Raw genomic sequence first — 23,466 nt, forward strand, 5'->3', positions numbered from 1 at the left:
CCGCGTCTGGTGGGGTGCGTTCGATGGTCTGGAGCCTTTATCCTTGCCCATGATGGACCCCTGAAGCACAGGCCGGGTACGAGAGCGGGTGTAACGAACCAGCAGACGGCTCCCACTCGCCAAGCGACTCAGCCCTGCGCACCAGGCCAACGAAGGGGGAGAGCGAGGAGAAGGGGAAGGGCGAGGAGAAGGGGAAGGGCAAAGGCGCTCCTCGTCCTCAACCTTGGATCCGGGCAGAGCTGCCGTCCCAACGTCCTGAGCTGCGTGCTACAGTCCGCACCTGTGACAGCCGATGTACAACTTGCACGCCACTGGGGGGCGCCGGCCAACACCCCGGCCCCTCGGCACAGCCAAATCACCAGGGGGCCTCGCGTCCACCCCACTCCGGAGCCAACAGCCGATCCTCCCCCAGCCCCGGGGGGCCAAGGGCAGCACCGGGGAAGACAGTCCAAGACGAGGGCTCCCGGATACCGGTGCAGGGCCAGGGAGACCCACCTCAGCCGCCCATTCAAGTCAGTGCTGCGGCCGCCAAGAGTACCACTCTGCCCCTGGTGCGGCGGCCGCCCGCCGGGTCTGTCAAGGCCGCACCACCTCCAGGGGTCACCCCCACAGGAGTCCGCCAAGGCAAAGCAGCAGGGGGGCCAGGGGGATCCGCCTCCCTCAGTCAGCCCCGGCCCAGGCCCGGGAATGGGCCGGTACAAGCAGCGACAGGTCGTCCATGCAATGCACTGCGAGCCGGTCTGCCCGCCGAGTAGGCCTCTCCACCCCCGGGGGGGTGCCCGCCAGCCGCCTCTTCCCCCAGCTCACCTCAGGTCCGGAGCTAGCATGGGTCCGCTGCGCAAGCCCTCCGGTTCCGCTGGACCTGCAGTCCTCACCCGCGCCACCTCCAGGATCCCCCAGACAGGAGGCAGCAGGACAAGCGGTGAGGGGGCCAGGATGAGCCGCCCCCCGCAGGAAGCGAAGGCCCAGGCGCCGGGACAGATCGGGCGCGCGCAGAGGCAAGGCCGCGCCTGGTCCCTCAGCCGGACTCGGTCAGCGCATTGTGGGTCGGGCCGATCTGCCCGCCGAACGGGATCTCTCCGGCACCGGGGGGGGGCGTGTACCATCCGCCGCCCCCCTCGACCCACACAAGGTCCGGCACCAGCGTTGATCCAATCCGCGCCTCCTCCGGTCTCAAGCGTCCACCGGTGGCCGCGCGGCCCTCGCCCCTCGTGGTGCGCCGGGGACCCTCGTGGTAATCACTGCCGCCCAGTGAACCGGGAGGGCGCGGCTCACCCTCCGGCGCGGCCCACGGGCTGTCCAGCTCAGCTCCGGCGACGCCGAAACGGCTCAAAGTTGATCCGGGGGCCGGGCAGCAGTTCCCCCACACTCGCCTGCCGTCTGTGTAAGCCTAGGACAGCCACTTCGGATGTAACGCGGATGTGAGGGGTCCAGCATCCAAGAGCCTCACTCCATTGCGGCCATCTTGGCTAGCGCCACCTAGCGCTCTCACTATTATAAAGTATTTAAGTGACATTTTGACACTGTAGCTCTATGTAGTTTGAGTGCTTGATTTTTCCTTGTCGATCACCAAAAACAATAGCAAAATGCATGGCAAAACTGAAAGGCCTGGATAAAAAAAATATATATATATATATATATATAAAAAGATCCGTATAAGTGATGTTTTTTTTATTGCATGCTTATGGCAACACATTTAGGTGGTGACATGTTTCCTTTTTTCTTTTTTTTGTGGCATATGCTTGCAGTAGAAAAGTTAAAAAAACAGTTGCACTAGCAAGCCAAAGCAGACCTATTGCCTTTGCCAGTGCTTTTTCTTTTTGGCAACTGTATTCCTTTTTAGGTCTCGCCTACGCTGCGCGCATGCGCTACATAGAAAAAATACCTTTTGAAATCGATTCAGTATTGCAGTCAAAAACGTGCACGCGTTGCATTGCTTTGAATGGCAACGCATGCACGTTTGACGATTCCCTTGCGGGAGCGAGCAGCGCCATGTGTTAGCAATTATCACGCTCGCTCCCGCAAGGTAAACGCTGCGTGTCCCATCCGTATTCCCCGCACCCCTCCCACTTGTTTTTCTCAGACGGCATCAACCTTCATATGACTTTAACAAACTTTCCTGTGGTATTTTGTACTTTTTCCAGGTAGTCGGGAAGCGCTGCTTCAAAATCTCACCAGGATTTCCTCGTCCGAGTTGCTGGAGTCTGAAGGGCTCTCCTCTGCGGAGGATCCTGAATTGCTGCTGCTAGGCAGGCTGGAGCCGAAGTCCGAGTCACGTTCGGCATGGTCGGAGTACGAACAGGACTCGGACTCGCTGCTGTAAGGGCCCAGGGCAGCTGGAAGCAACAACTGGGTGCCACAGGCCTCCTGGAGTCTCAGCGTCTCCAAGCCCCCGGGGAAGGCTTTCAGAGCGCACACCTCGGGCAGCAGTAGCAGGCCATGGGTGCAGTCCCTGCTGCCCTCGCGGGGCCTCCTTCTGTGCCTGCGCAGGAGGTCTGGTGACAGGCAGAGCTTGGGCTGGTTAGCAGCGGCCGCTTTGTAGCCCGCAGGACGCCGGCTGCACGCCACGCTCCGAAAGAATGGCGATCTGGGGTGAAATGCCACATAGTTGTTGGTTATAGCTGCATTTTCGTAGGTTAGGAGAACTTTGGAGGGGGGCCGGGGCACTTCCGGGTAGACTCGGTCGCTGTATTTGCACAGAAAGTGAGGTAGATGGGGCGCTCGAGGCAGCGCGCCGCAGCCCGGACTTTCTGCGCCTTTTTGCTTTATCAGGAGCGACGGGGCAGGTTCATTCAAACCCAGCCAGATATTTCTCTGCTTCCAGAAGCTCGACTGGGGTTCGGCTCGCTCCGCTAGCACTTCCACCGCCGGTAGACGAGGACTCGGGTTCTTCCTTTTTGATTTAAGAACTCGCTCCGTTTTACAAGAGATGTACAAAGCCTCCACGTCCTCCCTGGAAATCAGAGTGCACTTGGCAGCTTGGAAAGCCACTGTGTTGATTGCCTTAAGTTTCCGCAGCTCCTCCAGGTCGCAGTGGTGCTTTTTTACGTTTAAGTGATCCATACGTTTGTCGACAGTAGTCCTGGGGATGTTTTTCAAGAGGTCCGTAAAAACCTGGGATAGGGCAAACATTTGCTTTCCTTTGATAATTAGATAACCGAGTCTAACGCCGTCCACCTCTTCAAAGCCCAATTTTAGATCTCTCATATCTTGCACCGAATTTATTCCCACAGTCAACGCTATCAAATACGTTTTTATTTTTTCGCCAGTTGTTATTGACAAGACATCCTGCTAATAGAACAACATACTGTTATTTCTGTGCAATTTACTGCCAAAGTCCAGGAGGAAAAAAACACGTTTTAACGTACAAAAATATAAAAAAACTAAAGAGCATTCCGTGTTCCAAACGTGCCCCTGCATGTTTTTGTATTGTGTGCTTTAAATGTCAGATGCCCCTTTGAGCACCGTGAGAATGGGGCAGAAAAGGAACTGCAACTGCTATTCCCACTTCTGCCTCGGCTACAAATAATATGACAGAGCGAACTGAGATCGCCAAGACACACTGCCATCAGTTAATTTCCCCAAAGCCCGTGCTGATTGGGCACTGCTGACAGGTGATGCAATAAACAGTGATATTCCACCCCCTTCCCCCAAAATTCTCCCAGTAATTAGCATAGTCTCATTCATATTGTCTCCTCCACACGCAGACTCACGCATCTATATATAGATATATACCTACCTAGATAGATAGATGGATGGATAGATGGATGGATGGATGGATAGATGGATGGATAGATAGATAGATAGATAGATAGATAGATAGATAGATAGATAGATAGATAGATAGATAGATAGATAGATAGATAGATAGATAGATAGATAGATAGATAGATAGATAGATAGATAGATAGATTGATAGATTGATAGATAGATAGATGGGTTTGTTTGTCAACTGCTAGTGCTATTACATTTTAGGGCCTATTTCATTAAAACGAGCCCAGTTAAAAAAAGAAAATAATTCGAATACTGCAGATTTTACAGACTACATTGTCATTCTATTCTATAGCTGGCGCTTATTAAAAGTTCCAGTGTATAACGTGGACTATCAGAACACAAATATGATACAGACACTACCGTAGCTTATTCCTCTAAGGCTATAGAATAATCTGTGCATGCCTAACAAAGGAAAATACCTACATTTTAAGTTCCGATGCAGCCTTCCCTCCCAGAGGCATAGCTAGAGCTTGTGGCGCCCGGGGCTATCCCTCAGATTGCCGCCCCTGGGGGGGGGGGGGGGGGGGGGGTTGCTGGGGAAGAAGGACGGCAAGCACTTGAAAGAGGAGCGAGAGACACGCAGTATCGCCACTAATAGTTACCTCGATCATGCAAGTTACATGCACATACATGACACGGTCCAAGGCTACACAGTTGAATACACCAGTGATTGGCAGTGACTGGTAGTACAAAAGAGAACACACAGACTGCATGAGCTATCTGGGGACTCAGAAAAACCGCATGTGACATCCATCAGAGAGCTGCATGAACAATTACCTGGTAATCCCCTCAGCACAATGCAAACATGCACATACATGACACTGTTCAGGGATCCATCATCTACAGCGGACATTAAATGACCATTCATCATGGTCCCCCCATTAAAGCAGTGCACTTTGTGATCTGCATGGTACATGTTCTTTGCAGCAGGCATATTAACCCTCTGTGCTACCTTTCCAGGAGTCAACCCTTCCACTAGACAAAACTCGGATATCTCTCTAGGAAGAACATTAATCACCAAAGTTATCGTGACATTTTTATTGTTTCTGAAAATTTCTGGAGGCCAGGAAGGTGGCAGCAAGTTTTTTTTAAACGATAATATACTTGCAAACACTACGCCCCCACCCGAAATAGATACCCAGTGCAGTCACACCGTTTGCACCGCCCTAACCTGCTCAAGGTTCATGTGACCTCAGTGACAGAGTCACAGTGACTGGATCACTGTTGCTCTAGGGTGTGCTGCTTCCTAGGCCTGCCCGCAAGACTGGAGATGAACTTCATTATGGATTGTGGTGGACAGGCCTTCAAGGTTAACTCACAATTGACACCACTAGGGTACACCTGTTTGTGCTAAGACATCAAGCCTTCTTAGGTCTAGTGGGGCCTTGTAAGGTCTAGCATGGGAATATGCTCCCTCAGTAGAGTGGTCTGGTGGACTGGTCATGAAGGTGGAACCCAGTTCCCCAGTTCCAAATTCGACAGTTCTGGCCATAGTGCCGCATCCTCTCCCCCACTGAACACCATACTGCCCCACTGAGAGAAACTCGCACTGCCTTCAGCTACAACCTAATTGTGCCCGCTATAAACACTTGGATGTGGCTCAATTCAAATTATGCACTTGATAAGAGTAATATGCTGCTTAAAAAAAAAAGTAAAAGCAAACACTCATTGGGAATGCAAGATTAAGTAAAGTATGTGAAATGTAAGCAGAAACAACATGGTTACCTTAACGATCTCTCACTCACTATTCAGAAATCAGCGAGTGGTTTTACCTGAAAAGTTAAGGACATGACTACAGGGCCCTGAAGGGAACCGTTTCAATGTCCATTGCTTATATCCTTAATAAACGTAAGCAGTATGGTTTAAAAAGATCACATCCATAAACAGAGCCATGGTGCACATTTTGTTTTCCAATCCACCCATCAACCAGGTATTGCAGTACCTCCAGGAATGGGTGCACTTCCCCACCTGGGGACAACAATGCTGTTCAAAGAAAGACGAGAAAACAAAAGTAGCGCTTCACTGCAAAGTCTGTAAAGTGAGGCTGATGTGTTTGGATGTGAATAAAACCAATCTAGCCACTTTGCAACCACTCTGTCTTGCTTTATTTAGTTATGTGTTTATTTTTCTTATTTAAAACCTTTTATTTCTCTCCATGCCGAGGCTGCACTTTGGAATAGAAAAATGTCCGAAAAAGGGCATTTCCCGCAAGAGTGTTTTTCTTTTTTGGATCCATTTCACAGGGAAGCAACTAAATAAAAGAAGGAAAGAGGTTGTGAACCGTTTCTTCAAGTTACAGTTTTCAGTAAGTGAGGCGCAAGACAGAAAGAGAGGGAATAATAGGAAGAGAGGGGGGGACAGCTGCCAGCACAAAAAAAAGAAGAGGACATTGCCGAGTCCTATTGCTTCTCTGCCCGTCCACAAAAGCAAGCTGAGCCTTATCTGAATGCCTTTGTCGCCCCCAAAATAGTGCCCCCTGGGGCGGACCGCCCCCACCGCCGCAGACCCCCCACCCCCCCCCCACCCCCCCCCACCCCTCCTTAGCTACGCCGCTGTAAATCCCTCCAGGTACGCTGTCTCCTTGGAGTGAAAGGCAGCGCTACTGCCTCGCATGTTATCACGGTGGAGAACTGAGGGGCAAAACTGGAGCGTGCCACAAGCAGTCAGCTCTATGTCCTTTGTCTGCTCAGGTTTTCAGAGGCTCCCATCTCTTAAAGGCTAATTACCTAGAGTTCCAGAGGGAAAAACAGCACACACACCTAAAGGAACCAATGTGCTTCGAACATAGATGCACGTAAAACCACTGACTTACAAGCTTTGACGGTGCCCTAGCACAAGCCAGTGACCTGAAACCATTTATTTATGCTTCTGGGTCTGACTTGCCGTTATATATCCAGACTAGATTTGCATTAAAAAAAAATATATACATTTCAATATTATACAGGCGAAGAAATGATAATTGAAGAAGTAGGTTGGCAATTGTTGTCAAATGCAACCTCGCATCCCACCAAAAACTACACATCCATTTTATGGTAAAACCAAGCAGGTTTACATTGCATAACTTGCATATTATGGGCGTGCAATAGATATGCGGGCCCCCACCCTTCGTTGCGAACACGAACTCAATCATTGTTTCCCATAAATGCATAAGTGTAGTGAAAAGCAAACACGACATGAACATAAAACAGAGCCAGGGCGAGAGGTCGCTCTTATTGTCCTTCTAAAGGTGTTTGCTCTCCTCTACAGTAAGTCATAACACCCATGTGTGGTTAAATGAACCCTATATACGGATGCCACATGCAAGCGAAAGAGAACCCACACGTTTAAAACTTGATGAAACAAGCATTGGCATAGCCAACAGGTCTCGCCTTTGGGACCCTATAAGTGTTTAGCCATGCAACAGTTGATATTGTTGCACCAAGGATATTGTGCTGCATAACTAAATACTTATAAGGTCCCAAAAGCGAGACCTATTGGCGAAGCCAATGCTTGTTTTATAGGTTCTATATTTAGATAAGGCACTGAAAGTAGATGCAGGAGGACCAAAACCATGCCACATTTTCATGTTAACCTGTGAATAACGAAATGAGCTCCATGTAAGTTAATAGGACCATATTCATAAAGGAATTATACAATACATAAAGTATTACTGTGTATGCACTCTTGAATGCTTTTGTGAATTGGTCCCTACATTTCTAAAATGGGAATAAGAATTATAATATTTATAAAAAATATTCATAGACACTTAAAGGAAAGAATAGAAATAGATAATACTTTGCCCACTTTGTGTTTTCACTAATAGGAAGTTGGAAGTTTTGGAGCTAAATCCTAAAGTCATGTAAGGGTACATAAGAGTAGTCTTGTATTACTTCTTCTTGTGAGACTCAAATGCTTCGGTAATTCAACCGCACAGTATCTGAATTTATCATATGCGAGTAGCAGTTTGGAATACAGATGACAGACTACATTGTACAGTGGAAATGACCCGCAAATATGCAGTTTTCGTGAAATTGTTGAGTCCCAAGTGGACGCCTTCATTACTTGAACAGTTAAAAGACATTTAATGATACACTTTATTGCTGAATGAAGGTCTATGCCATCGGTGTTGCTGTGGGGCAGCTGAATGATTGTAGGCCATGTATAATACATGGGAACAGTGACCACCAAGACACGGTAATACGGTTAGAGGTCCGTTTTATAGAAACACCAGCAATGGTGTGATCCTTCCCATCGCCAGCCACGAAGCAACTGCCAAGGGAAGATTCACGTAGTTACGACAATCCTTTCCAGAACCTCCTTATGCCATAAGGAGGTTCTGCATTACAACACATCTCCTTCCCTTGAAGGCGAGGAAGATATGAGTTGTCGTGGGGGAGCATGTCTGTGAAATGTAGTCGGGCCCTGGCCTTGCTGTGCCTTAAAGGCAATGCAGGGAGACTTAAAGTGAATTCGTATTTTCATAGGGAGCCAGCGTAGATGTGGTAAGAGATGAGAAACAGATTGAAATTTTGGACTTGCAAGGAGCAGTCGAGCGGCTGCGTTTTGAAAAACCCACAGTTTATTTAGGCCTTTGATACGAATGTTCAAGAACAAGGCACTACAATAGTCCAGTTTTGATAGGATTAGGGCAATGATGACAGGTTTCCAAAGCTCCAAGTGGATGAAACAAAAGATTTTCCAGAGGATCTTTAATGTTAGGAAGCAAGAGGTGGTTATGGTATTGCTTGACCTTCAAAAGAGAGTTTGTCGTCAAAAAAGACAACTAGATTTTTTACCTTTGCAACCGGTGTAGGGGGTTCTCCCATCTCTGCAGGCCACCACCTTGGTGACCAAAATGATCTCTATCTTCCCAGTATTCAACTTTCCTGACATCAATTTCCCCACTGCACGCATGCAATCCCGAAATCTGAGAGCCGTAGTATCCAAATCGCCGGTCAGTAACATCACAATCTGTGTTTCATCGGCTTAAGAGACCACAAAGAAGCCGAATGTCTTAATAAGCCTGGCTAGCGGCAACACATAGATATTAAATAACGTAGGGCTCAGGGATGAACCCTGCAGAACTTCACATGGGAGCGAAAACGCCTCTGTCTGAGAGAAAGGAGACAGGAGGTTTAGGGCCCTACCTCCGATCCCTATGGCTGCAAGACGGTCAATGTGGATATTGTGGTTAACCGTGTCAAAGGCTGCAGACAGGTCTAATAAGATCAAAGCAGCTCTCCCTTCCTTATCCATGGTTAACCTGTTTCCTCCGCCGCCGTGATCAGGGCGGGTTCTGTACTATGTTGACTTCTGAAACCATATTGGGATGAATCTACTAGATTGTTGTTTGAGATGAAAGAGGTCTTTTGAGTCAAGGTTAGATTTCTTTAGCAGAGGGAGGATGCAGGCCCTTTTCCATTCCTTAGGAAAGTACCCCTCACAGAACATCTTATTAAAGACATCCTTAAGATAGTTAGCAACAATCCCTGATAACGGATATAGAACTTTCGGTGTACAAGGGTCGAATGGTGATCTGGACTTGGTCTGATTAAGCAGGACCTGTACCAAATCTACCTCCAACGAGCTAAACTTATTAAGGCAGGGCAGGGATTTAGAGCAGTGAGTAGCTAAAAAAGCTTCCGGAGTATGAAAAGGGTCATCTCCAGTGTGCATGTCTCCCAAAAGGGGGATTGAAGAAATTTTTACTACATCATCATTTAACTACCACATTGCCTTAGACAAAATTTCAACCCGTACAGACCCAGTGAGCTATTTAACTTGTGACATAATAATTATCACCTCTCATGTTGTCCGTCTGGGTTTTTTACCAATTAATGTAGTTATCAGTATTCCCCTTTATGAATAATTGAACAATTGTATTTTTGTCATTTAGTTTTGCCATTCATGCATTGTTTGGCTGTACGACTTTTTGGCTTGGTGGGCACTTCACAAGAAACTATGTACTTTATCAGACATATGCGTGGTTAAGACAAGCATGGTAGGGCTTGCGTAGTCGGAACGCACATGGCTCTGCCTGGGTTGTTCCGACTCTTTTCCCTGTGGAGGTAAGGGGGGTTTTATGATGTTTCTTGATGTTCTGTATTGTTGCTGGTGTGTGCAGGTTTTAGAGAAATAATTTTTTATGGTTGACTGGACCAGTTTGAATGAATGATATAGGCTGATCCTCAAACCCCCTTTTAACTTTGGGTCATAAATGACGAGGGCCCACTGCAATGAGGTATCTCTTTTTTATCAAATCTACTTTATTAAGTTTTTAGATCATAATACATGAGCATATCGTACGGCATCACATTTCACAGACATCGAGGCAGGAATTTATACATGCTGGTAAATCATGCCAACTGTCGGGGGGGGGGGGGGGGAGGACAGCCTGGTGTCTGCTAGCGCGCCCGCCACCGCCCTCCCGAGGCCCAGTCCCTTCATCCTTAGGAGTTCAGATGTCATTTCGTAGGAAGGGGCCAACCCCACCACCCACCAGCCATGGAGCCGTACAGGAAAACTAAACTCGCCTATGCAACTGAGGTGTCGATATAATCAAAAAGGTTACATGCAATACAAAGGAAAGAACCCATAACAAAGGCAGCGTGTACATTGACGCGTTTGGTGTGCTCCCACCCCCAGCCCCGCCCCCGACCCCCCCCTCCAATCCCAGGGGCACCCCTCCAAGCCCTAATGGGCGCAGATATCCCCAATTGTTCCCTACCGCCTCACCAGTGGACCTAGGACAATGGGGGCTATACTGGTTCGCCAGCGAGGCTGCCTACACTGCGCCGCCGCTTGCGCCATTGCCGTCTTGCCTGGCCTCACCTCCGTCGCCTGTGGTACCCTCCCCCACCGAGCGCCGGAACTCAGCCAGCAACTGGTCCCAGCGGTCCGCCATGGGCTCCCTCCGCAGCCCCAGTGTGTCCTCCCTGCGGATGGCCGTCCCCTCTGCTCTGGCCCATGCCTGAAACGATGAACTCCAGGACCTCGCGTGCGGCGGGTCGGGCGCCTTCCATCTCCTGGTAATGAGGCGCTTCGCCACCACGAGGCCCAGGTCCAGGAATCTGGACACTACCTTGTCTTTGGGCGATCTGGTAAATTGGTGTAAGATGTGTTCGGGCCAGTCAAAGGGAACGCTGCGCCCCACACTCCCCTGCAGCTGCCCACTAACCGCCCTCCAATAGGCGTGCAGCACAGGGCAGCCCCACAGCATGTGTAGCAGCCCCGCCCCCAGCTCGCGGCACCGAGGGCAGAGCGCATCCACGCGGTGAAAGTACCTGTTAATCAGCTCTGGTGTGAGGTAGGCCCTGTGGACTATGAACAGCTGAATTTGGCGAAACCGCAGATTGCGGGGGATACGCACTGGGCTCCTGAGCACCCTCTCCCACTCCCTGTCCGTCAGCGGCCGTCCCAGGTCCAGTTCCCACTTGCCACGGAGTTGGCCCAGATCAACCGCCGTGTGCTCCCGCAACGAGGTGGCAAACCAGCGGACCAAGTGCCCGCCCCGTCCCATGACATGCAGATATTGCATGGTCAGATGTTGGGCAGGCTCTGTGGCCATGCTCCCCCATTTGGCGGTCAGGCTCGCCAGTAGTGAGCGGTGCAAGAGGAATCCACCGGGTGGGAGCCCGTCCTCCGACACCAAGGTCTCATATGGGATCAGCTCACCATCCCTGTACAGGTCCCCCAGCGTGTGCACGTCCGCCGCCCACCAGTCCGTCAGCACGGGGGCCGCGAGCACCCCCCCACCTCCAGGAGAACCCTCTAGGGGTATCGCCGGCGCGTAGGGCACCACCGCACGTGTGAGGTACAAGGCCCCCTTAAAGCACCTGTGCGCCACCGCCAGGAGGAGCGGCATCGGCCCCGCCACCGCGGCCAAGGGGTGGAAAAGCCCGGTCACACGCTCTAGCGAGTAGGGGGCAGCCCCCGTGGCTGTGTCATCCCTGCCCCTGTCTGCCAACCAGCGGGCAATCCATTGCAGCTGTGCCGCCAGGTAGTAATGCTCAAAGCAGGGCGCCGCCAGCCCACCCCTGTCCGTAGGGAGGAAAAGCTTTGCTAGCGCCAACCTGTGCCTGGAGTTGCCCCAGACAAAATACCGCAGCATCCGGTTGTGCCTGCCAAAGAAGGCGGGCGGGACGTACAGTGGCAGGTTGACAAAGTAGTACAGTAGACGGGGGAGCATGACCATTTTGGCGAGCGCCACCCTGCCCGTGGTGGTTAGCGGAAGCGTATTCCAGAAGGCCACCTGCGACCCAAGCGCCGTGACCGCCCTCCCCAAGTTGCCATCAAACAAGTCAATTGGGCATCGGTAAATGTGTATCCCCAGGTATCGGAAGGTACCGCCCCTCCACTGTACCGGCGTGCCATTCAGGCTGTAACCCGGGTCCGCAGTCTCCTCGCTGAAAGCGTATAGACAAGATTTACCCGCGTTCACGCGAAGCCCCGAAATAGTGGCGAATGACCGAAGTAGCGGGGCCAGGCGCTCCGGCATACTACCTACGTCTCGTACGTACACCAGCAGATCGTCCGCGTAAAGCGACACCTGGTGAACCGCGTCTCCCAGTGGTATACCATCGCCCAGGGTCGTCCGCAGAGCCTCCGCCAGGGGCTCCATCGCTAGGGCGAACAGCAGCGGGGACAAGGGACATCCCTGTCTGGTGCCCCGGCCCACCGGCACCGCCTCCGAGACATGAGGGCCCAACCGAACACGGACCGTGGGGTTCCTGTAGAGTAGATCAACCATCCGGAGGAAGTCCCCATCCAGTCTGTACTGCAACAGCACCGTGGACAGATACCCCCACTCCAGGCAATCAAACGCCTTCTCCAAGTCGAGGAGGAGGCACCCCGCTCTGGGCCATCTGTGCACTGCCTCGCCGGCCACCCTAAAGTATCGTCTGAGATTGAGCGACGTGGACCTCGCTGGGACAAACCCATTCTGGTCAGGGTGCACCAGGTGCGGGACCACCGGCGCTAATCGCTCCGCCAGGGCCTTCGCCAGTATTTTGTAGTCGACGTTGAGCATCGCCAGAGGGCGGTAGGAGCCCAGGGCCGTGGGATCGCGGTCCGGCTTAGGTAGGGAGACCAGGAACGCCTCCCGCATGGAGGGTGGGAGCGACCCCTCTTCCAGCGATTTGCTGTAAAGTTCGCGCAGCGGCGGCACCAGGGTCTCGCGGTATGCCTTATAGTACTCCGCGGGCAATCCATCCGGTCCCGGAGTTTTGCCCGTCGCTAACGATTGGATCGCCTCCCCGATTTCCTCTAGGGAAAGGGGGCCACTGAGTGCCACGTTGTGCTCCCTGGTAGCCACGGGTAGGTGGATGGAAGCGAAGAACTCCCCGAGGAGGTGCCGGGGGCCCGTCCCTTGAGCCGCATACAAGCGTTTGTAGTGGCCTACGAAGGCCCGATGTATTGCCCGCTGTGTGTGTACCAACACTCCATCCTCCCCACAGATTGCTCCGATCGGGGTCCTGCGATCCTCCTGCCGGATGATCCAGGCCAGCAGGCGGCCCGCCCTATCCGCCCTGGCGTGTGTTCTGGCGGTGTGCGCCGCATAATTATGACAGCGGAGCCGCTCCAGGAGCTCCGCGTGTTGCCCGCGGAGATCCTCCAGGCTGCGCGAGTGCCTGCCCCCTCCTTCTCCTTCCCTCTCGTATTGCAGGAGGTCGTTTTCAAGGCGCACCAGGGAGTCCGATAGGGCCTTTCGTATGTCCCACTGGGCCCCCAGGCAGTGCCCCCGGATGGCCACCTTGTGGGCGTCCCACTCCACCAAGGCACTGCTCGCCGTCCCCTCGTTGGCATCAAAGTAGGCCAGGACGGCCCTACCAAGGGAGGAACGGAACTCCGGGTCCTCCAGAGCGCTCGGCTGAAGTCGCCAGGTGGGCACCGGCGGGCGGTCCGCCACCCAGCAGATCCGGAGCCATAGGGGGTTGTGGTCGGAATGCGTCCGCCCCAGATATTCCGACTGTTCGATAAGCGGGAGCAACGACTGGGTCCCCACTACCCTGTCCAGTCGCACATGGAGATCATGGACCGCCGAGTAGTAGGAGTACAGCCGGTCCGTCGGGTGAAGTGTACGCCACAAGTCCTGCAGCGACCAGTGCGTGAGCCAATCCCCCAACGCCCGGGCGTTAGATTCCACCGCCGTGGCGCGGAGGGGTGGGAAGGATCGGTCCAACTGGACGTCTAGTACCATGTTAAAATCCCCTCCCAGCAGCCAGGGCAGCCCAGCATAAGGGTGTAGGAGCTGCGTCAATCGCGCCAAGAAAGAGGCCTGGTCCACGTTGGGCGCATACAGCGAGCCTAGCAACAGCTCTTGGCCGTTCAACTTCCCCCGCACCAAGGTGTACCTCCCCTCCCGGTCCACTACCACCTCCGTGCAGACAAAAGGGACTCCTGCTCGCACCCAGATGAGCGTGCCCCGCGCGTGCGCCGAATAAACAGTGCCGTACGTGTGTCCCCTCCAGCGCCTAGAAAGCCTGCCCAGTTCCGTCGAGGACATGTGCGTCTCCTGTAGGAGGGCAATCCCGACTGAGTGTCGCTGCAGATAGGAGAAGATGGCGTAGCGCTTGGACGGTGTGTGCATGCCCCGTATATTCCAGGTCACAATATTAGTGTGTGCCATTACAGGCCGAGATGAGCAAGCCGGACTGGGGCCAGGGCGCCCCCACCAGGGAGAAAGGGGGACCGCAGTCAGGGGGGAGCATGTTAACGCGCTGCCAGATAAACAATAAAACCAACAGGAACAGCATAACAATCAGGGCGTATTCCCAACGGGGCATCCGTCCAAACCTCAGTAACGCCAAGTAAAATTAGGCTATTGTTGTGTGATAATAAATGGGGTTCGTGCAATCATAGCAACCTCTGGGACCAATACCCCTCCCCCATCCCAACTGGAAGAATAAGGAGCAGAATCAGGTCCGGAGCTGAACCGTCGTGCAGGTCCAATGCGAGCCCCCCGTGGGAGGCTGCCACAGCTACAATATTAGGGGACGCACATATACCACCCAGCCCACCCCCGCAGGGCCAGGTTCTTCCAGTTCTGGGCCCGCTGCCCCCCAAGTGGGTCCAGGATCCCGAATCCGACCAGTACAGCCCCAAGGCCGCCTTGTGACCCCAGGGCAGTGCCCGCAGCTGTTATCAAACCTTCGGTATCTCGCCATCTGGTCACGCAATCAGGTCCGCCGTCTGCGGGGTCACCACTGGCAGGAGCAAGTCTTCCGAGACCACTGTGGACGGGGACGACGCCCCACTCGCTCCCGCCCCACTGGGCGTGCAGGCATCCAGGTGGTCCCTGGCGGGCGGCGTCCCAAGCGTCGCCACTGCCTCCAGCGCCCCCTGCCGCTCCATCCGGATCCTCTCTGGGCTAGGTGCCACCGGTCCCAGCTGCGCCTCCCGCCGCGCCCCTCGGCGCCCTCGTCTCCTAGATCGCCTCCCCGGGCGGCTGTCAGCCTCCGAACCAGTAGGCCTCGCCCCTGTCCATTGTCCCGACTCCTCCAGCCAGTCCCACACGTCCTCCGGGGAGTCGAAGAAGCGGGCCCCTTCTTTTGCCACTACTCGCAGGCGGGCCGGGAACAGCAGGGAGTAAGGGAGAGACAACTCTCGCAGCTGGCGCTTCACCGCCATGTAGTTGCTGCGTCGCCGCTGGACGGCTGCGGTATAGTCAGGAAAGAGCATAACTCGGCTACTGCCCACGGTCGGGTCACCAGTTCTTCGAGTTTCACTGAGGATCGCGTCCCTGTCCCGGTAGTTGAGGAGCTTGAAGAGGAATGGTCGGGGCCGGGCCCCCGGCCGGGGTCTCTGCGCCGGCACTCTGTGCGCCCTTTCCACCTTGAAGTGTTGAGACAGCACCCCCTGGGGCAGGAGGCCCCTCAGCCAGGTCTCAACGTATTGCTCTGGGTGCCTGCCCTCCACTCCCTCTGGGAGTCCCACCACGCGGATGTTGTTGCGCCTCGATCGTCCTTCCGCATCGTCAACCCTGTCCTTGAGCGCGTGGACCCGGTCCAATACATCCTGCAACGCCGCGCCATGGCTCCGCGCGGTAGGCTGTAGTTCTTTGAGCGCCTGGCCGTGCGACTCCACTCTCTCGGCCAGCTTGCGGTGGTCAGCATGGAGGAGGGTGAAATCAGACGTGACCTTGTCCATCCTCGTTTCCAGGGACGCCCGCGTCTGGTCCAGGGTGGCGCCGAGCCTCTCCACTGCCGCTAGCATGGTATCCATCTTGGTCGAGAGGGCCGCCGCCTGCGACTCCGCGTCCCCCCCCGGCCGACTCTGCACGGGGTCTGCAGTCCCGGCCCGTAGCTGACCCTGCTGCGTCTTGTCTCGTAGTCGGCCCATCGCGTATTGTTGAGCGGTCGGCATTCACAGGTCGTTGCCAGGCACCGCGTACGCGACCCGCCGCGGGCCCTCCAAGCCACGCCGGCCCCCCGCTCCGGCGCCCGGCCCCTAGTCAGACCCCGAGGCGCAGCCGCCAGGTCGAAGTCAGTGGGGGGGAATGATCAGGGGCCCCGCCACAGTCCAAAATGGCAACTGGCCCCGGCAGGACGGACCCAACAGGCAGCAGTCCTCCAGTTCCCCTCAGGGCTCCGCACCCCCGCACCAGCGCTCCAGGTAGCCGGCGGTCAGTCTAGGCCCCTGCTGGCCCCGCTAGATGCACCAGCCAGTCCCGCAGCCGGGGTCACGCTCCCGACGGCTCAGCGTCCAGTGTCCCAGGCGTGAGCGTCTCACCTCTCCAAAGTAGCGCTCCAGGCTGCCCCCTCTATGGCCAGCGCGCCGTCCGCCGCTCCGGTCACTCTCAGTGCGGCGCCTCTCACGGGAGGGCGTCAGCCCCAGGCCTTAGTGCCCGCTCCGCTGCCTCTGGGTCCTCCCGCGCGTCAACTGTCCTCTCCCAGCCACACCGGCGTAGACTCAGCCGCACAGGCCCCTTCGGCTCGGGACCCTCCGCCTCACGCCGCTTGCTCCCACGCACTCCGGCCTCTGGACTCACCGCTGCAGGCGCCCAGCACAGCCCTTCACGTCTCGCCACTTGGGTCCCGTGGCTCCCCCGATTACTGGCCCCGCCGGGCGGTCGCCTCCCCGCAGACCTTCACCGCTTTCCGTGATGCGTGGTGATCTCGCGGCCTGCAGGGTCCGGGCACCACGCTCCGCCCCACGTGTCCGCAGCTCCTCAGCACTCGCCAGGGCCCCCACCAGCCCGCGGTCACCGGAGTCAGCAGCACCCAGCCTCCAAGAGTCCACAGCCGCCAGGGGATCAACCTCGCTGCCAGCGCCGTCTCCCGCTCCGTCTCACAGCGTCCCCGCCGGGCCACGCAGCAGGCCCCGCCTCACAGGCCGCCGCGCGCCTCATCGCCATTCGAGCTCCGCTGGGCCACAGCGCCCCTCAGTTGCCGCTCGCGGGGCCGCCTCAGCTGCTCCGCATTGCCCCGCGTCGGTCCGGTCCGCTCCCTCCTCAGGATAATTTACAGGATGTCCGGGAGGTAACGGTCGGAGCCTCAGTCGCTCGCGTCCGCCATGTTGCCCGGCTGGCCACGCCCCTGCAATGAGGTATCTCTTGGCGAAAAATTGAAGCTCCGCTGTTAGTCGCCACTCTCAACGATAGTAGTCCATGTCCAGGTGATGTGGATTCAGCTACGTCCAACTTCAAAGATTGGAGAGACTCGGCTATGAAATTACTAGCCCTAGAGAAATCTGTTAAGAGCTTTAGGGAAAACCCATCAGCTCCATGGTATACCCCGAAGTTAAGGCAACTCCCCAAAAAATGTAGAGCAGCTGAACAACTGTGGAGGAAAGAGTATGATCTAGAGGCGAAAAATAAATATATGTAAAGACTACAAAGAACGTACCATGTCAGTAAAAACCCCATACTTCACTGCCAAAATCAAGGTAGCAAAGAACTCCTCCTCGGAGCAACCATGGTAACACTTTTATCCCCAATCAACTTTTTGGCACCGACATGGCATGCTTCTTTCAAGAGAAAGATAACAATGTTGTTAAAGGTTTCGCAGCATCAAGGTGTTTGCCCCCAGGCCTGCATCTTCTGAGTCATGAACCAGGGAGATTCCCTTAGCTGACTTGAATAGTTTTCCACCCTTCACGGTGGAGAAAGTGATCAGATTAATGGAGATCATTAAATCAGGCTCTCCCTCAGACCCATGTCCGCCTTTTGTTCTACGGTTGGTCCCTGAAATAATAGCAGCTCACTTGACCAACCTATTGAACATTATTGTAATAGAAGGGCACTATCCAGTAGCATGGAAAAAGACCTCAGTTCTACCCCTTCTGAAAAATTCCTCCCTAGAACCCACGACGACAAAGAACTACCGCCTGCTTACCATTTCCCACTAAAATCCTGGAAAAGCATTGAATGAGGATGTTAGCAACCATCTTGATGCCACTAACTTTCTGAACAAAACATGGCTTTATAGCAAAGCACAGTACAGAATCAGCCCTGATGATGGCCTTGGAGGAGATCCGTAGGCTTGTTGATGAGGGAGATGGGGCAGTCCTGATCCTTCTGGATCTCTCCGCTGCATTTGAATCATGAGATCCTTATCAACAGGCTAAATGAAAGGAGGCTCTGTCTTAGCTTTGCTGAAATCATTCTTGTCAAAGAGAGAACAAACTGTTGAATAAGGCCGCTTTAAATCTGCAGCCTTTTCTCTGCAATGTGGTGTCCCACAGGGGTCCTCCCATTCCCCGGCACTTTTTAACATATATATTTCTCCGCTGATCGAACTGATCCAATCGTTTGGCCTGACTGCTGTCACCTACGCCGATGATACACAAATCATTGTATCAATTCCTGGTGATGGAACTGCAGCAGCCAGCAATTTCAATCATTGTCTCTCCCAGGTGCAATCTAATTGCTTAAAGCTAAATGCAGAAAAAACAGAGGTCATCCTGTTTTGCAAAAATGCCCCATCCTGGAATGATATCTTGTGGCCGGCGGAGCTCGGCCCTCCTCCTGCCCAACTCAGAAGACTAAAAATCTAGGGGTCCTATTTTACGATCAGCTAAATTTTTCTAACCAGATAAACCATATTACGTTGCCTTGCTAGATGTTAAAGAAGATCATTAGGTTCATTCCATGAGAATTGCAAAAAACTGTGGCGGTGGCACTGATCCTCCCAAAGAGAGAGTACTGCAATGCCCTGTACCTAGGGATAAATAAAGTCCTTCAGCGGAAAAATTAATTCTCTGCAGAACACAGCAGCTTGACTACTCCTGAAGCTGCCTAACTTCATCTCTGTATCAAATAAGATTCAGGAGCTACACTGGCTGTCAGTGGTAGACAGAGTGAAATGTAATGCTTTATGCCAGGCCCAAAAGGCCTTAGGCCCTCTACACCTCCAAAATCTGTTTTCCTGGTACTTCCCACGGAGATCGTTAAGACCTACTACTGCTAGAAGTGTTACCATTTCAACAAAAAAAAAGTCCTCTTGGGAAAGCCCGACATGAAAAGCCTGTGGGAAACCCATATCATAATCCCGACGGCAGAAACGCTGTCCTTAAGGAATTACGTGCCAGTTCCGACTGGCCGATGGGTGAAAGCCTGCCGGAATGACTGGGCAGTTTCACTTCTGACTGCCGTCATTGTAATACAATGGTCGAAAGTGAAACCGAAGTTGTTGGTCGAAAGCGGTCGGAGGCTTTCCGACTGACATTAAAGCATGAAAATGAGGGACAAAGTCTCAAATTGTAATCAGTGTGCATGGAAGGGTGGAAACTGTTAGCAAATCCACTGTTTCCACATCCTCCTGCCCAGGTTTGAAAAAGGGAGAAATGCAGGCAAAATGCCCTGCTACCTAAAAATTATACATTTGGTCAGCGTTTATGGTTTGCATTGCTGTTGTGCAAATTATGGAAAGTGCTCCTTTCCACAACTCGTGAATTTTTGGTTTTGAATTGTAAACACATCTGTACTTTAACTGTGTGTTTCTTAGGTACATTTCAAAAGTCTTTGAAGTGGCAATGCTCTTTGCGATCCTCCGTGGGCAGCCAACACTCACTGTGCATGGCATTTTGTTATGTACAGTAGGTTTAGCCAGAGGGCTTTGCATCAAGCCCATATGCCGCAACCTTCTTCAGCCATGTGGAGTGGGGTTAGGTGCATGGCCTGGCCTCTGGCCATCATCTGACCAGGTCTTGTTTCCAATCATCCATGAGCACCCAGCCCCAGCAGTGGCCACCCCACTATGGACAGGCCCTTCACTCAGCCCTCAGCATGAGCTGGCTACAGGGTCTGCATCGAAACCCTCTGTGGCAACCAACCCCAGCTGCACACAGCCTTCAGCCATGCACAGTGGAAAGTTGCCCACTAGGTCTGGATGGCAACTAGGCACTGCTCCCAGCCTGCAGAAAGCAGCCAACCCTCGAATGTGGCCTTTGGCCACGTGCAGCAGTAGTGCACACAATACTTTTTCCTCATTTTTTATAAAATTATCAGATCCCAATCTGAGTTTGCAAATCTTGAAGCCCAGGAAGGTCTATGATTCACACAACCAGTATGGGACCCTCAAATCCTGCAATCATTATGACCATTTTTATTCTATTTTTCCCAGCACAGAGCACAGCACAGAGCACTGTGTTGAGTAATGGCGACTACAGCAGAAATGCTTCAGTGAAGGCCAGCCAATTCAGAAAAGGGTGGATTCACAAGTCAATGCCAAATCTTTAATGGATCCCAATAGAAAAAGCTCTGTAGTCCAATAGGGTGGCTTTTTTAAAAAAAATTTAAAATCCTTCATGTTTTTGCAGATCCTTGGGCGATCTTGGGATTAACGTATGTATATATATATATGTATCTGTATTTGTAAAACTCATAAAACCAAAAGGCATCAAAGCGTTATACCCGGGAGGAGTACGATAGTGGAAAAGATGCAGCAGTTAAGGTTGCGAAAAACCCACGTTTTCACGTACATGCAAAATGCAGAATAAGAATTTAAGCTCACAGTAGGTGTGGGGAGAGTTTCCAATAGCCTGGTCGCTGCCACAGAAAAGCACATTCACTCCATCTCACCTTCCTGAACCTGGGAAAAATCACTTTCCTCTGACCTGCCAAGCACAACTGTCTATTCAGAAGACTGTTCTCAGACAGTAGGCGCCCTGCTGGTTGAGGGCCTTATAAACCAGACACAGGGCTTTAAAGATCAGCCACTTTCTTACTGGGAGCCAACAGAGTGTCTACAATCCCTCTTTCATGAGAGATGTTTAGGAATGCCGAACACCAACCAAGCCACTGCATTTTGAATGACCTGAAGTTTATTCAGCGAATACTGGTTGGCAGTCAGACTCAGGAAATTCATCAAAAGGCTCTTAATAATCCAGAAGCATTAGCTCACTGTTCTATTGACCTGAGAGTCAAATGTCAGCATGTTATAAGAGATCACCACCAGATTTATTGGCTCCCTGTGGAGTGACGTACCTTATGACTGAGCCAACCAATGGTCTGTCTGAACTGAATTCTCCACCTCAAAGACCATACTCTCAGGTTCATTTTAAGCCAATTCTCGTGCATCCACGTAATGACTTCAACCATACATGATCTGAACTTGTCCGCTACTCCTCACCGGATATAGACACAATGATTTGGATATAGTTTCATAGGACAATACTTGAAGACCAAAAAACTGAACACGTTTTGTCAATGGGACCACATAAAGGTTGACTAAATTACGACTGAAGGTGGACCGGGTCTGGACTCCACAGGGAAACCGGAAAGATTTGGCCCTGAAGTTCCCACAGCTCACCATTTGGGACCTATTCATCGAGAAGGATTCTAGGAGATTTAATATAAAATCCCTTAGCCCTCCCTGATGCTGTTTTTGCACCAGCCAAAGTGGAGATATAGTGTTTAAGCTTCGGATTGGTCTAGCATAACTAGAATGGCTGTGCCTCCCTGATCCACTTGGGGGCGAATAGAATCTGGTGCTGCAATCAGTGTCGATTCAGTGCTGTGGTTCCTCCAGTCCAGATATCTCTCAACCTTCATACTTTTCCCTTTTGTAAATGCTATGTTTTTTAAACTACTAAAAGGATTAACACCAACCCAAGGAAAGGCACTTCCTTGAGTGAACTTTTACCTCCATGCCTACTTTGGTGTAATTCGGTTCTGCAGTTTTTCTTCGGGAATTACAATAATAAATTTACCTTTTGAAACTTCCCTTTATATTGGCCCCCAGTTGACAAATCTACAGTGTACTTTTTTGGGAACATTTTGTGCAGAGTCATCAAAAGGCACCAAAGTTATTTTTTTAAAAACAATGCGGAGGATGTGGCCAGGGGGAGGACCTGGACGCATTTGTCCTAACTGAGCTCTGATTCCCAGGATTGGTAAATGTTGTAAGGACAATGACACCAAGATAAGGGCTCGTCAGTACAACAGTTCACAATGGAACTAGGGAATGTCATAGTACCATGGGTGAGGGCGTGCGGCGAGGAGACAGCGCGAGGCAGGACGCGAGGCCAGAACAATAATAAACACAACACATCTCCTCATTTACAACATTTTGTAGAATGAAACAATGGGGGAGGGAAAGATGAGCAAGGGAAAGAGAGGTACCTAGGAGAGAAGGGGGTTATTCACATACAAAATCTTGTAACTTTTTTGGTAGAATTATTTCTCTGCCATATCTGCCAGTAACAGGTTCCTTGACCTTAGTCCCACCGACATGGAAACCATGGGGAGGTGAACTATCTTGTGTAATGTCCGAGGTTCCAGCCTGAGTTGTGTCACTTATACTGTGAGTGTAGGGTCAAGTGGAGTACTAACGAGGGTTTCCTCTACGGGAGTGTCATTTGTGAGGTCGTCTTGGGAAAACCCGCTCGTAGGGTCACTTAGCCAAGCATCACTCTCTACAGCAAATGCCAAAGCCTCACGCTCTGACAGAGTATCTCTCCTCTGTGGGTGTGATAGAGCGTGAGGCAAATGCGACAGTCTTTTCATTGCCAAAGTTGTCAATCTGGCTCAAAACCGCTCCTAAACCCCTACCGCTAGCATCCGTAGTGACTATACTGTGTAAGGAGGGGTTAAAACCTTGCAAAGGTGGGGCATTGCAAATTTCGTTTTTAATGTTAGTAAATGCCTCCTCACAATTGTCAGACCACACAAATTTACACCCCTGTTTCACAAGTTGTCTGAGTCAGAAGGTTTTTGAAGAGAAGTCTTAAACAAATTTTGCATAAAATTCAGATAACCCCGGAAAGGTCTTCACTTCATCTTTGTTTTTGGGGGAGGGAGCCTCTCTTATAGCGGATAACAACTCTTTTTTTGGCTTAATGCCTTCCCCACAAATCTCATGTCCCAAGTAGATTACACTGGTCTCAGTGAATTTGCATTTGTGAATGTCAGCGGTGAGACCGTAATTCTCCAAAGTCCGTAGCACTCTGTTTAGATTAGCATCATGCTCCTCCCTGCTGACTCCCATGACCATATTGTCGTCTTGAAAAATCAAAAGGTTAAGCTCATCTTTAAATAGTATGTGCATAAGTCTTTGAAACATGGCCGCAGCAGAGGCCAGTTCAAAGGAAACCCTTTTATATCTAAAACACCCTAAGGGTGTTACAAAAGTAGTGAGGCTTCTGCTGTCCGGGTGTAGTGCAACCTGATGGAATGCTGCGGTCAGGTCAACAGTTGGAAACCATTTAATGGCATTTGTATGAGACAACATCTCGCTGATTCTTGGCAAGGGGTACTGGTCAATGAGAATGTTT

The 23,466-nt window shown here is 52.1% G+C and overlaps 2 protein-coding genes across 3 annotated transcripts in view; one reads left to right on the forward strand and one right to left on the reverse strand.

The window, feature by feature from the left end:
- LOC146863077 (uncharacterized) overlaps nucleotides 1–23,466 on the forward strand; it is a 203,197-nt gene that overhangs the window by 7,734 nt on the left and 171,997 nt on the right. The gene's annotated exons all lie outside the window — the stretch shown is intronic.
- LOC146863078 (SKI/DACH domain-containing protein 1-like) lies at nucleotides 2,164–6,398 on the reverse strand. The gene is made up of 3 exons (XM_085643402.1): nucleotides 6,328–6,398; nucleotides 4,198–4,222; nucleotides 2,164–3,291 (listed from the first exon to the last, which is right to left on the reverse strand). The coding sequence occupies exon 3, from the start codon at nucleotides 3,205–3,207 to the stop codon at nucleotides 2,164–2,166; it is 1,044 nt and encodes a 347-aa protein (XP_085499528.1). The 5' UTR covers nucleotides 3,208–3,291; nucleotides 4,198–4,222; nucleotides 6,328–6,398.

This window comes from Triturus cristatus, chromosome 2_2 (assembly GCF_964204655.1).
Source record: "Triturus cristatus chromosome 2_2, aTriCri1.1, whole genome shotgun sequence".
NCBI classification, from domain to species: Eukaryota; Metazoa; Chordata; class Amphibia; order Caudata; family Salamandridae; genus Triturus; species Triturus cristatus.

What these genes read in the sequence shown, in the direction of transcription:
- LOC146863078 (XM_085643402.1), bottom strand. Translation starts at nt 3,207, where the DNA reads ATGAGAGATCTAAAATTGGGCTTTGAAGAGGTGGACGGCGTTAGACTC.